Source organism: Chiloscyllium plagiosum, unplaced genomic scaffold (assembly GCF_037043375.1).
Source record: "Chiloscyllium plagiosum isolate Xiang-an unplaced genomic scaffold, Cpla_swu_hap1 HiC_scaffold_13, whole genome shotgun sequence".
NCBI lineage: Eukaryota > Metazoa > Chordata > Chondrichthyes > Orectolobiformes > Hemiscylliidae > Chiloscyllium > Chiloscyllium plagiosum.
This window is the reverse complement of record NW_028270151.1, coordinates 13,144,639-13,158,594: the sequence shown is the minus strand read 5'-3', so window position 1 is coordinate 13,158,594 and position 13,956 is coordinate 13,144,639. Positions and strand designations below refer to the sequence as shown.

General features: G+C 41.4%; 1 protein-coding gene across 2 annotated transcripts in view; it reads right to left on the bottom strand.

Moving 5' to 3' along the window:
- The window catches only part of hps3 (HPS3 biogenesis of lysosomal organelles complex 2 subunit 1), a 71,228-nt gene that overhangs the window by 46,208 nt on the left and 11,064 nt on the right, over window positions 1–13,956 (bottom strand). For both annotated transcript variants that reach the window (XM_087993328.1, XM_043702683.2), the window contains 3 exons: window positions 10,504–10,672; window positions 8,424–8,509; window positions 4,956–5,148 (listed from right to left, as the gene is read on the bottom strand). In XM_087993328.1, coding sequence (XP_087849454.1) covers window positions 4,956–5,148; window positions 8,424–8,509; window positions 10,504–10,672 — 448 coding nt within the window. The remainder of the gene's footprint in view (window positions 1–4,955; window positions 5,149–8,423; window positions 8,510–10,503; window positions 10,673–13,956) is intronic.

Sequence of the window (13,956 nt, the reverse complement as noted above, 5' to 3'; positions counted from 1 at the left end):
CAGAAAGTTGTGTGCACAGCCCAGACCATCATGAAAGCCAACCAACATCAAAGACCCCTCCTACCTCATTAATACTCTCTTCCATCAGGCAGAAGATCCAGAGATTTGAACCCGCGAACAACAGGTTCAAGAACAGCTTCTTCCCTGCTGTTATTAGATTGCTGAATGGACCTCCCTAACTTAAACCCTAATGTTGTGATCTTGCTTTTCTGCCTCGCTCCAGGCGCCCTATGATATGTATGTCCTTGCTTGCTACGATCTGCCTGTACTGCTTGCAGAATAAAACTTTTCACTGTACTTAGGTACATATGACTACAACAAATCAAATCAATCGAAATGGATCTGAAACATTTTTATAGCAGGCTTGCAACAAAGAGTTACGACATTGATTGGTGCCGAAGCAGAGAGTAATTTGAATGAGTCAATCCGCCAGGGTTTAGCAAAATGAGGTGACCATGAACATATAATTCTTCGTTTCAACCTTTCAAAGAATTCTGACTCTGAACCAGAGTCATAAACCAGAGACAGGTTTCAGGCTATATCCTGAGATGAGGAGAAATTCTTTCACAAAATTGTAAACCTTTAGAATTCTCTACTCCAGTTGTTGAGTGTATTCAAGACTAGATTTAGAAAATTTATCAATCCCAAAGAAGTCAAGGATTGAGGTTAAGGTGAGGACCAAGTGTTGAGGTCAAAGATCAGCTGACTTTGAGCTACTCTTGCTTCTCTTTCTGATGTTCCAGATATGTCTGTGTTAAGCATTGCCCAGTCAAGCATTTTTACTGTTTGCGTATAACACCATTGAATGCTCAAATAGTAGTCAAATTTTGATCTTTTGAACAGTCATCTCTCTAAATCAGCTGACTGACACTGAGGTGATCTAGCGAACTGTATACACACTTCTGAATCTTGTCCTATGACTGAGTTATAGTCACTTAGTGGGAAAGTGCCCACAAATCTGGCAATTTTGCACCTAAATTGAACCACATCTACTTGCCAATCCAAAGGTAAGGATGACTACTCATTAACAGAATATATTGTAAATGTGTCGTGTTGTACTGTATACCAAGCCTTTGGTCAAACTTAAGGACAAAAGCAAATACCTGCACAGGGGCAAGTCAGACTTCAATGAATGGCACAAAATGGCGAAAAGGTTCATCAGGCCAAATTTAAATTCAAGCACAAGACAAAGCTGGCTAGAAATGTAAAAACAGATAGCACGAGTTTTTACAGGTATCTCAAAGGGAAGCGGATGTAAAATAATTATTGGTCCTTGTGCGGGCGGGGGGAGGGGGGTGTGGACGTAACGGAGAGTTAATGGTAGATAAAGAAATAGCAAATATAATCGATAAATATTTTGCTTCAGTCTTCTCTACAGTTAGAAACATTGCTAATTTTTCATGACTTTTAAAAAAAAGTTCTTTTATCAATTTCAGATTGGAGTTGAAGATGACTTGTAGAGTTTGAAACAACTTGTAGTTCAAGGAAAAGAGCAGACTAAACAAACATTTTTTTTTTGTTTGAGAGGTCATGTCTGGAGCTTTAATGCAGGCTGATTCTTGACTAAAAGGGCTTCTACAGACACAGCGATCCTGGAAACAACATTGTGTTTAAACACATAGCAGAAGTTGACTATTAATGAGGTCACTAACTGGTAATTTTCTGTTAAGAAGGCATATGATGTGTTAGGTTTCATTCGTAGAGGGATTGAGTTCCAGAGCCGCAATATGATGCTGCAACTATACAGCCACATTTGGAATATTGTGCACAGTTCTGGCTGCCATATTTCGGCAAGGATGTGGAGGCATTAGAAAAGGTGCAGAGGAGATTTACCAGGATGTTGCCTGGTCTGTGGGGAAGGTCTAATAAGGAAAGGCTGAGAGACTTGGGTCTATTCTCACTGGAAAGAAGAAGGCTAAGAGGGGATTTGATAAATCATACAAGATGTTCACAGGATTAGATAGGGTAGACTGTGAAAGTCTTTTTCCGGGGATGATGACGTCAGCTTGTACGAGGGAGCGTAACTACAAATTGAGGGGTGATAGATTTCAGACAGATGTCAGAGGCAGGTTCTTTATGCAGAGTGGTATGGGTGTGGAATGCCCTACCTGCTAATGTAGTTAACTCAGCCACATTAGGGAGATTTAAACAATCCTTGGATAAACACATGGATGATGATGGGTTAGTGTAGGGGGATGAGCTGAAAATAGTTCACAGGTCGGCGCAACAAGGAGGGCCGAAGGGCCTGTTCTGCGCTGTATTGTTCTATGTTCTAATTGGTTCTGTCAAGTCCGGAAGAGACCCGATGTTCAAGCAGATGCTAAATGGTAATGGAGGCCTCAGGACAAACAGTTGGCCTCTCAGGGAGGAATCATAGTTGAAGTTGGTTTTCTGAATTCTGATTGCTTAGAAAATGAGTTTGAGTGCTGAAAACACAGCACAAGATTTGAAAGCTCCTTGCCTAATCTCACAGACCAAATTTTGGAATCTTATAAAGTAGAACACCTTTATCTGGATGAATTGACCCTGATCAAGATTTCAAAAAAAAAATCTATGCTGTGAAACAATGCATTGTGAAATCCATTTAAGTATTCGGACTAGTTTTTCTTGGTTTCTTCTATCCCTCCCTTACCCTTGTCTGTTTGCCAGTCTGCCTTTGCGTGAGTGGGACAGAAAACAAATCTTCAAGTTTAAAGCATAAACATAAATTAGATTACCATCTTTAATTTCCTCTCTGCTAAGACTTAATAAATAGGTAAGTCTTTTATTTAAGATACAAAACTTATGACTGGAAATTAATTAGTCACAAAGTTTAGGATTAGTTATTCAAAAGTCCAGTTGGGAACCATTGAAGTAGCTATTGGAGGTTTTTGACTGTCTGGTTTTACTAAGATGAAAATACAAGGTATAATTCTGATTTAATTCACTAGGAGAAAGTGGGGACTGCAGACGCTGGAGATCAGAATCGAAGATTGTGGTGCTGGAAAAGTACAGACGGTCAGGCTACATCCGACGATCAGGAGCGTCGACATTTCAGGCATAAGCCCTTCATCAGGAAAACAGCTATGCATCAGGCCATCAAAGTAAGAGTGGAACTTGGCAAAGTTGTCACTAGAATCATAGAATCCCTACAGTGTTGAAGTAGGCCATTCAGCCCATCGAGTCCACACTGACCTTCCAAAGAGCATCCCACCTAGACCCACTCCCCCATTCTATCCGTTACCCTACATCTCCCATGACTAATCCACATAGCCTGCACATCCCTGGACACTATGGGTAATCCACCTGACCTGCACATCTTTGGATTGTGGGAGAAAGCGCAGCATCTAGAGGAAACCCACGCAGACACGGGGAGAATGTGCAAACTCCACACAGACAGTCACCCGAGGGTGGAATTGAACCCAGATCCCTGGTGCTATGAGGCAGCAGTGCTAATCACTGAGCCAACGTGCCACCCCTAATGGAAACAGTATTGAACAAATTGATGGAGCTGCAGTTTGATGTTTGTCTAGGTCTTACTGGACTTCATGCTGGAATTTTTATAAGGGTGGCCAATGAAGTAGCATATGTATTGGTATTAAATTTGCAAAAATTGTTAGATGCTGAAAAGGTTCCCTCGGGAAAAAGTGAGAAAATGTGAAGTTGTTTATTCTGGCATGAATCATTTTTTTTAAAAACAAGTATTATTTAAATGGATATGACTGCTGAATTCCAAAGTGTGCTGAGATCTAGGGGTTCCCATGGACAGGTCAGGAAATATTATTATGCAGGCACAGCAAGTGAGGAAGAACGTTAATGGGATGTTAGTCTTTAATACAAATGGAACTGAACACAAATTTAAGGATGTCATGCTTCACTTGTTCACAGCAATGATAAGACCACATATCAAATACTGTGTGCAGTTGTGGTTTCTTTATTTAAGGAAGAATGTAAATGTCTAGGAGGAAGTTCAGAGCGGCTTTACTGATAACTGGAATGAGCCGGTTATTACAATGAGGAAAGATTGGGCTTGTTTTCACTAGTTTAGAAGAAGTGGGGGTGATTTGATTGCTTTACTAAGGTGGCCTCTACCAGGTGGACATTAAATGAAATTGAGGCCTCCTACTGTGGATGTATCCAGAACCAAATTTAATTGCTTTTAAACATAACTGGACACCTTTTTGTGACACAGATGAAGGAATATTTTTTCTCTGAGAGTTGGAAAACTTTGAAACTCTCTGGCTCAGATTGTGACGGAGGGGAGTTAGAACATAGAACATAGAACAATACAGCACAGAACAGGCCCTTCGGCCCACGATGTTGTGCCGAACATTTGTCCTAGCTTAAGCACCCATCCATGTATCTATCCAATTGCCGCTTAAAGGTCACCAAAGATTCTGACTCTACCATTCCCACCGGCAGCGCATTCCATGCCCCCACCACTCTCTGGGTAAAGAACCCACCCCTGACATCTCCCCTATACCTTCCACCCTTCACCTTAAATTTATGCCCCCTTGTAACACTCTGTTGTACCCGGGGAAAAAGTTTCTGACTGTCTACTCTATCTATTCCTCTGATCATCTTATAAACCTCTATCAAGTCACCCCTTATCCTTCGCCGTTCCAATGAGAAAAGGCCTAGCACTCTCAACCTATCCTCGTACGACCTATTCTCCATTCCAGGCAACATCCTGGTAAATCTTCTCTGCACCCTCTCCAAAGCTTCCACATCTTTCCTAAAGTGAGGCGACCAGAACTGCACACAGTATCATTAACTATCTTGAGGGTGGAGGTTGATAGATTCTTGCGAGGAAAGGAAATCCCAGGTTATCAGCGGTATATGGGATCTGGAACACATACCGATCAGTCATGTTCAAATTGAATGGTGGAGCAGGCTTGAAGAGGCTCTCTCTGCTCCTAATGTGCACGCTTTAAGGTCTGATGGCAAGAATATTCCTTGACCGAATTTCTTTGTACCTGGTAATGACGTGCAGGAACTGAGGACTAATCACTGCTTGCTTGGCCTTTTCTGGATAGTTATAGGTGGAGAGCTGCTGTACCATATTCCCAACTGCATACAGGCATCCTACGTGTGGCAACGAAAAGAAGCAGAAAAGGCTGAGCACCTGCTTGTCCTTACTCCCAGGGCCAGCAGCCAATTCCAAATCCCCTGGACCAAAAGACAAAAAAAAGAAAAAATGTGTATTATTCTAATGCTTTTGTAAAATAAGTAAAGCATAATGACGGTTAGACCCATCGAAGACATTGGTCACCTTGATTCGAGAGGTTAATGATATGATCTGCAGATAGACCGAGTACCCGCCCAGTTCTTACATTGCAGTCTGTACACCAGATGGTGCAACCGAAACCAGGCACTACAGGGTTCAGCGAAGCATCCACACCACAGTGAGACAGTCACAACTGCAGCAGAGAGAGAGAGAGAGAGAGAGAGCGAGCGAGCAAGCGCGAGACAGGAAAGCACCGTCACTGCAGTTCAGTGAAAGGTGATAAACACATGCTGAGGCTTCACTCAAGTGTTTTGATAGTGACTCCAAGTGCTGGGAAAGATTTGCTCACACTCACAGTGACTGGTACCAACAAACTGCATAAAGAGGTACAACCTCCTTCGAAAATCAGAGCAAATCAGAGGCAGAGAGAGAGAGAGAGAGAGAGAGAAAACAGCAATGCATCGGAAATGTGATTGTCTCCAGCATCCTGTCCTATTGCTGCAAATTAGCCTCAACCATTACATAGGTTCCACCAGGAATGTTTCAATCACCCCCAGATGAAGAACATGGTCATCTTCGCCTCATACAGTGTACATTTCTTAGGATGCAACTGTGTACAGTGAACGTACAGACAATGCTTCAAACATCCCTGGTATGTGTCCCTTCGCTGTGCCCATGATGAACTGGATGGCAAGTGGATTTGCAAGAGCTGGACTATTCTGTCATGAAGGAACATCTATGTTTACATAGGCTGTACCTTTAAGATCACACATCAATAAACTATAGGGAGCGGAGATATTCCGGTGTATTCAAAGCTGTCTTAGGTTTATTTAATGCATAAGATTTAGAAAACACTACTTGCGCATTAGCATGTGCACATCTGTGTGGTTATGATTTGTTACTTTTGTTTTTCTTTGATCAGATGAGAGTATGGCACAGACAATATATTAGATGTAAACTTTTACATATATCTAAGATGAGCAACCAAACTAGCCGGGGCCCTGTGTCAGTACTTTTGTTATGGAACACAGAACAGGAGGCAGCCATTCATGCCCCTCAGCCTTTCCCACCATTTAACGAGATCGTGGCCGATTTGTGGCCTTAATGCATGTACCTGCCTTTAGACGATATCCGTTAACAACTTTGTTCAAGTTGATAACTTTGTTATCTCAGATTTAAAATTAACAACTAAGCCTGCATACACAGCCATTTGTGGAAGAGAACTCCAAACATCTACCATCCTTTGTGTGGGGAAATGCTTCCTAACATCTCTCCTCTACGGAATTCTCAGACTATGCCCCCCTCATTCTAGAATCTCCAACCGATGTAAATAGTTTATCTACCCTGTCATTTCTTTTTAATATCTTGCAGATTTCAATCAGATCATTCTTTAACCTTCTAAATTCAAGAAAAACAAGCCTAATTTGTATAATCTCTCCAAAAATTGCTCTTCTTATAAAACATCCCTCCGCCAAGTTTTTGTAATAAAAGCAGAAAATGCCAGCAATTTATTTAACAAGTCTTTAAAAAAGCAAGTTCCTTAAAAGAGAGAAAGAGAATGGTGGGAAGGCGATGGCCTAGTGGTATTATCACTAGACTAATAATCCAGAGACCCTGGTAATTTCTGCAGATCCAGGTTCAAATTATGCTATGGCAGATGCTGGAATTTGAATTCAATGAAAAAAGAACTGGCATTAAGAGCCAGTTTAATGACTATGAACCCATTGTTGATTGTTGAAAACACCCATCTGGTTCACTAATGCCCTTTATGGAAAAACCTGCCATCTTTAACTCGTCTGCCTACATCTGACTCCTGAGCCACAGCAAAGTGGTTGACTCTTAACAGCCCTCTGGGCAATAAATGCTGACCTAGCCAGCGATTCCCTCATCCCACGAATTAATAAGAGGAAATATAACATGTGTGTTGCCCTTTGGTGTAACCAAGCTTCACCTTGATTGGTTGCAACCAGATTGGTTGCAAAAAACCCATTAGCATTTCCTGCCTTTTTGTTTAATCACCATGAGAGTTTGTAATGTGTGTGTTTAGGCTTACCGTTACCTTTTCTGGGGAACTGTATATACCAGTAAATGCTGGCTCTGCCAGTAACACTTGCGTCACAGGAACAACTTTTAAAAAACGTTCCTCTCCGGTCTCATTGTCACTTTCTTGTCAGTCAGTCTAAATCTCTCTCACCGGGTCTTCCTCTTTCTGTGAAGCTCTCATTTCCTGTTTTCTTTATCTTTAGTTTCTTTCTGTCCACTCATGCAGTAATTTCACATCAGTTTTCGTATATTTTCCTGTTTCTGTCTGAACTGCATATAAAATACTTTGTTCTTTTTAATTAAAAAATGTAACGTTTGTTTTTTCTTTTCAATTTACCTTTCCTTTTTCTTCAAAAATTCAGCATTCTCTAATTTCACTCAGTTGATTTGATCTAGTTCTATGGCTAAAGGGAAACATGCAGTTCGGGGGAATTGCTAGGATGTAAATGTCAGGGCCCGAGGTTTAAAAGGAAAGAGAGATTGACTCAAGAGAGCCAGGGAAGGCCAGAACCTGGGAATGGAAATTAATTCTGGGTCGGACAGTGTGAAGAGGTTCAGTGTAAAAGAACCTGGGAGGGAAGAACAATTGTAATAAGGAGAAAAGATAACGGTAAGAAAAGTTCAGCCGAATAAAACAAAATGAAACAGGAATAAAATTGTGAGAAAATAATTGGGAGTATTGGCAGAATGTAAAAATGCAGACCATGGCTGATTACATGTTCTGTTCAAGAGATTGGGAAGAGCTGATTGGCTCATGCTGTTAAATTCTTTGAGGAGAAAGTGAGGACTGCAGATGCTGGAGATCAGACCTGAAAATGTGTTGCTGGAAAAGCGCAGCAGGTCAGGCAGCATCCAAGGAGCGGGAGAAGAGCTCATGCCCGAAACATCAATTCTCCTGCTCTTTGGATGTTGCCTGACCTGCTGTGCTTTTCCAGCAACACATTTTGAGCTCATGCTGTTAAATCATCAGTGTGGACTAACCAACTAACATGACATGCAAAACAATAATTGTACACACAACAAAAAGGTGCAAAACACACACAGGAACACATCTGGATTTTCATCACATAATTGAAGTTGAATTGCCTGAGGGGAAGTTTTACACTGAATCTCCCTGATATCCGATGTTAATCAAATGAAGTTAATCCAGAATTTGTGCTATAGGTTACAGTACCTGTAGAGAACATCGGGAGTAACTGTAGGGAATGCAGAGCCGTCTCTTCAACAGAATAAATGTGAGCCAGGTCGGGAGAAAAACGCCTTTGAATGGAAAAAAGAACAAGGCAAAATTACAATTTATCTTTCAAGGCACTCTCTATTTTAAAACAAAATCCCAAATTGGATAAGAGTTGGGAATGGACATTATTGTTGGAATCTGTGCTGCTTGCCAAATGGTTGTTGATGATGATGATGATGATGCATGAATAGCGACCCCGGGGACAGGTGACATACTCAGGCTCTGAAAGCAAGAAAATGAGGCTAAAACATAGAACAATGTTTTGGGAGGGAAGGCTTGGTGGGGAAGACAATTAAAAGTAGGAAAGAACACAAAATGTGGTGGTGTAATTAGAGACCATTTAGCCCCTTATATGCAACTAATTCAATTCTCCCACTTTCTCCAAAGTCCAGCAATTAGATTTAAAATTGACATCCAATTACCAATGTAAAAGAGTAACTATTAAATCTGCTTTCATTACTTTTAGGGAAGACACTCCAGGGCATTTTAACGTGCTGCATACATTTTGCTCTGGTGTTTTACCAGTTACATTTAATGTGTGTTTTCCAGTTAATATTTCCCCTTCCCTCACCATCCCTGGTCAGCAGAAATAGTTTCTCCGTGTTTAATTGAACAAAGGAGATTTTCTTTCCATGCAAAAATGCAGCATATTTTGGAAATCAGATTCCATTCACAGTCAAAAATTCATGTGACCTTTGTTATCGCAACTGTTTTTTTCCTATTAATTTTTCTATTCATTCACAGCAATGTGGTTGACTCTTATGGCGGCACAGTGGTTAGCACTGCTGCCTCACAGCGCCAGGGTCCCAGGTTCGATTCCAGCCTCAGGCGACTGTCTGTGTGGAGTTTGCACATTCTCCCCGTGTCTGCGTGAGTTTCCTCCCACAATCTAAGGATGTGCAGGCCAGATAAACTGCCCATAGTGTTAGGTGCATTAATCAGAAGGAAATGGGTCTGGGTGGGTTACTCTTTGGAGGGTCGGTGTGGACTTGTTGGGCCAAAGGGCCTATTTCCACACTCATTGTTACACTCTTACTTCCAGATTTATATTAAATTCAAATGTCACCATCTACCATGGCAGAATTCAAGCCCAGGTCTCCAGGACATAACCTGGGTCTCTGGATTCATAGTGTGGTGTTAATACCACTAGGTTATTGTCTCCCTTGCAGGGCCATCTGGTCTGATCGGCACCAGTGCAAAGAAATGAAAAGCTACACCTAATATATTATCTCCAAGTGTGTCCCTATCCATTGATGAATAAAGTTAAAAGTGTCAACTGCTCGACCCACACTGCACCATATAGTTGGCACAAGGACCCAGACAACCCCTGTACTGAGCTTTTCTACAAGACAATGTGGTCAAGATCAGGATTCTAATTGGCAAACCATGAGTGTGAGCCCATATTCGACCACTGAAAGTCATCTTACACTCCTTGCAACATATTTCAGCTTTCCTAAAGGAATTTGAGAGGGGACGGTCATCAAAACAAAATCTGAGATTGTCCCATGCTGTTGGAGAGCTGGTTAGGTTAGCAGTGGCAGAATCACAGAGTTCACGGCTTGGCGTTAATGACACTGAATAGTAATCCAGAAGTTGTTCTGGGGACATGTGGTCAAATCCCACAATGGCAGGATGGTGAAATGTGAATCCCAATAAAAATCTGGAATTAAGAAAAGCTTGACTAATGGCAATCACATCAATTTTTATAAATGTCACTTAAGGAAGGAAATCTGGCCTGGATGTAAAATCAGACTACAACAACGTGGTTGACTCTAGTTTGAAGGAATATGGATGAGCCTTACTAAGGACATCTACATCACATAAGAATGTAAAAGATTTCTTTGATCTGATCAGTAGTCACATGGGAAGAGTGACTGGTTATATGAAAATGATTTATTCTCAAGTGACACACCCATTTAACACGATTTAAAATGTTAGGCAAACATGTGCAGCATTTACAAAATTAATTTTATACACAGTGACAGTTTACAGATCCCAAAGATCAAGCCTGCCTCACCTGTATAAAATCCGTCGTAAGGACAAACTATTCTGCAGCTCAGTTGTCAAGCCTTCCACACCTGTCCACTCCAAATTGACCAAAACTCCTGACCCCCAAGTGTCGTCACCGAGCAACTCCAAAGGCCTTTGAAAGAAAACAAATTCATCCTGTCCTTGGCCAAGAGATGCTGCAATGAAAATAAATTGGATAAATGCATCAGGAATGAGATTGGCTTACATCTTTATAGACTGGGTTGCTAGCAATAGGATCCTACTGTGAAACTTTGCAGAGGGACATAGGTCTGGCAGATGGAGTACAATGTTAATAAATATGAAGTCTTCCATTTTAGTTGAATAAAGGTAAAAAGAACTGTTGTTTAAATGGTAAAAAGTTGCAGCATGCTGCTGTGCAGAGGGACCTGGGTGTCCTTGTGCATGAATCACAGAGGGTTGGTCTGCAGGTGCAACTGGTAATTAAGAAGGCAAATGGAATTTTGTCCTTCATTGCTGAAAGGATTGAGTTTAAAAGCAGAGAGGTTATGCTGCAGCTGTATATAGGGTGCTGGTGAGGCCATGCCTGGAGTACTGCATGCAGTTTTGGTCTCCTTACTTGAGAAAGGATGCACTATTGATTCCGGAGTTGAGGGGTTTGCTTATGAGGAGAGACTGAGTAGACTGGGATTATATTCATTGGAATTCAGAAGGATGAGGGAGATTCTTATAGAAAGACATAGAATTATGAAGGAAATGGATAACATAAACGTAGAGAAGATGTTTCCACTGGCAGGAGAAATTAGGACAAGAGGACATAGCCTCAAAATTAGGGGGAGCAGATTTAGGACGGAATTGAGGAAGAATCTCTTCACCAGAGGGTTGTGAATCTGTGGAATTCCCTGCCCAGTGAAGCAGTTGAGGCTTCCTCATTGAAAGCTTTTAAAGCTAAAATAGATAATTGTTTGAACAGGAAAGGAATTAAAGGTTACGGTAAGAGGGCGGGTAAGTGGAGCCATGATTTTATTGAATGCCAGAGCAGGCTCAAAGGGCCAGATAGCCTATTCTTGCTCCTAATCTCTTATGTTCTTATGTACTGAGGAGTTATTTCAACCTTCAAGTGGGGCTGGATATAACCAGTTACTGATCAGAAATGCCTGATACACTCCCCACTCAATTTTCCTTTCAATTGAAAATAGACAGTTTACTTGGCAGATTTCATGCCCTCGGGATATCCAGATGCACATGACAGCCAAAATGAAACTGGAATCATTTGCTATGGAATTTTCTACCTTCCACCAATTTGCACAAAACCACGAGCTGTAATGTGGTAATAACCAGGTAATCTGCTTACACATTGGCGAGCTATACATAAAAGCAGTCAGGATATCAGATGCCCTCAATCACCTTTAGATCTGAACACCTGTGTCACAATTCATCACAGAAACAACAATAAGACTTAGTTACAAATAGGCCATTCAGCCCATTGAGGCTGTTCCACTGTTCAATTAGATTATGGCTACTCTGATAATTCTCAACTCCACTTCCCTATTAACCCTGGATTCCTTTACAGATTAAACATTCTGACCATCTCAGCCTTTAGTATACATAATGACACAGCATTGACAATCTTTTGTGGCAAAGAATTCCATAGCTTCATTACCCTCAGAAGAAATTCCTCCTCATCTCTTGTCCTCATTGCATGACCCCTTTACTCAGATTATGCTCTCTGGTCCTAGAATCTTCCATGAGGGAGAAATAACCTCTCCACATCCACCCTGACCAGCCCTCTGGCATCTTGAATGTTTCAAAAGATGTTGCCTTTCATTCTTCTAAGCTCAAGGAATGCACAACCAATCTACAAATCTCTCCTGAAGAAAGGCTCATGCCCGAAACGTCGATTCTCCTGCTCCTTGGATGCTGCCTGACCTGCTGCACTTTTCCAGCAACACATTTTCAGCTCTGATCTCCAGCATCTGCAGTCCTCACTTTCTCCTACAAATCTCTCCTCACAAGACAATCCCTCCATACTTAGTATCAGCCTAGTAAACGTTCTCTGGATTGCTTCCAATATCATTACATCGTTCCTTAGATAAAGCAGCCCACAACTGTTCAGTTTTTCAACTGTGGTCTGATTAATGCCTTGTACAATTTTAGCAAAACCTTCCTATTTTTATACTCCGTCCCCATTGAAATAAAAGCCAACATCCTCATTGCTTTCCTTATGACCTAGGTAAAAACCAAGGACTGCAGATGCTGGAAACCAGATTCTAGATTAGAGTGGTGCTAGAAAAGCACAGCAGGTCAGGCAGTATCGGAGGAGCAGGAAAATCGATGTTTCGGGCAAAATAGGGCTCTATTCCTGATGAAGGGCTTTTGCCCGAAACATCGATTTTCCTGCTCCTCGGATGCTGCCTGAACTGCTGTGCTTTTTGAGCACCACTCTAATCTAGAACCTTCCTTATAACCTGCTGAACTTGGAGGCTAGCTTTTTGTGATTCATGACGAGGATTCCAAAATTCCTCCGTTCTGTAGCTTTCTGCTGTCTTTCTCAATTTCAATAATATTCAACTCTTCTATTCCTCCTGCCAAAGTGTATGATCTCATATTTCCACACATTATGTTCCATCTGCCGAGTTTTGTCTATGTGGTTAACCTGTCCGCATCCCTCTGCAATAGTTACGACATCCTCACCGCTCATCTTCCTGAGTATTTTTGTGTTATCTGCCAAGCTTCTACTGAACTGAAATTTACCCACGCCAGGCCCACATCATTCAAGTGATAACAATGCTTAAGACAAATGATGTGTAAATGGTAATGAACTGTCATGTTACTCTTTCAGATATTGTTAAACATAAAACTACGAACATTAAGGCAGCAAGACTCTCTCAGTGCAGAGATATACAGGACTCTACACTGGATTTTTACACTGCACCATCGGACGTGTCTTAAACAGAATGTTGTAAGCATCCTGGTTGAAACTTTGTATTTCACCTCTCCATCTCATCAGATGTTGCTCCCCCACCTCATCTGAAGTACTGCCTCTCCTGTTGAATGTTGCCTGCAATCTAAAACAATATTCACAGGCTTTCTTTTGACTATTCAGAAAGGTTTGGGGTCCCAGTCAGATTGATTTGTATCCCCTACCAAGAACGGCAGATACTGGACGTTTGAAAGAAAAACAGAAATTACTGGAAAAACTCAGCAAGTCTGGTAGCATCGGTGGAGAGAAAATAGAGTTAACATTTCGAGTCCAGTAACTGTTCTTCAGTACCTCAGACTTGGCAGATGACACAACTGATGAAGGGTCATGACTCAAAATGTTAACAATGCTTTTTGACCACAGATGCAGGCAGACCTGAGTTCCTCCAGTTTTTATATTGCAAACGGACATTCACTTAGACACCTTTCTAGCAAGTGTTGACAATCATGAACATGACCAACTTTCACATCTCTGCCTCCCTCTGGAATACTAATTTTA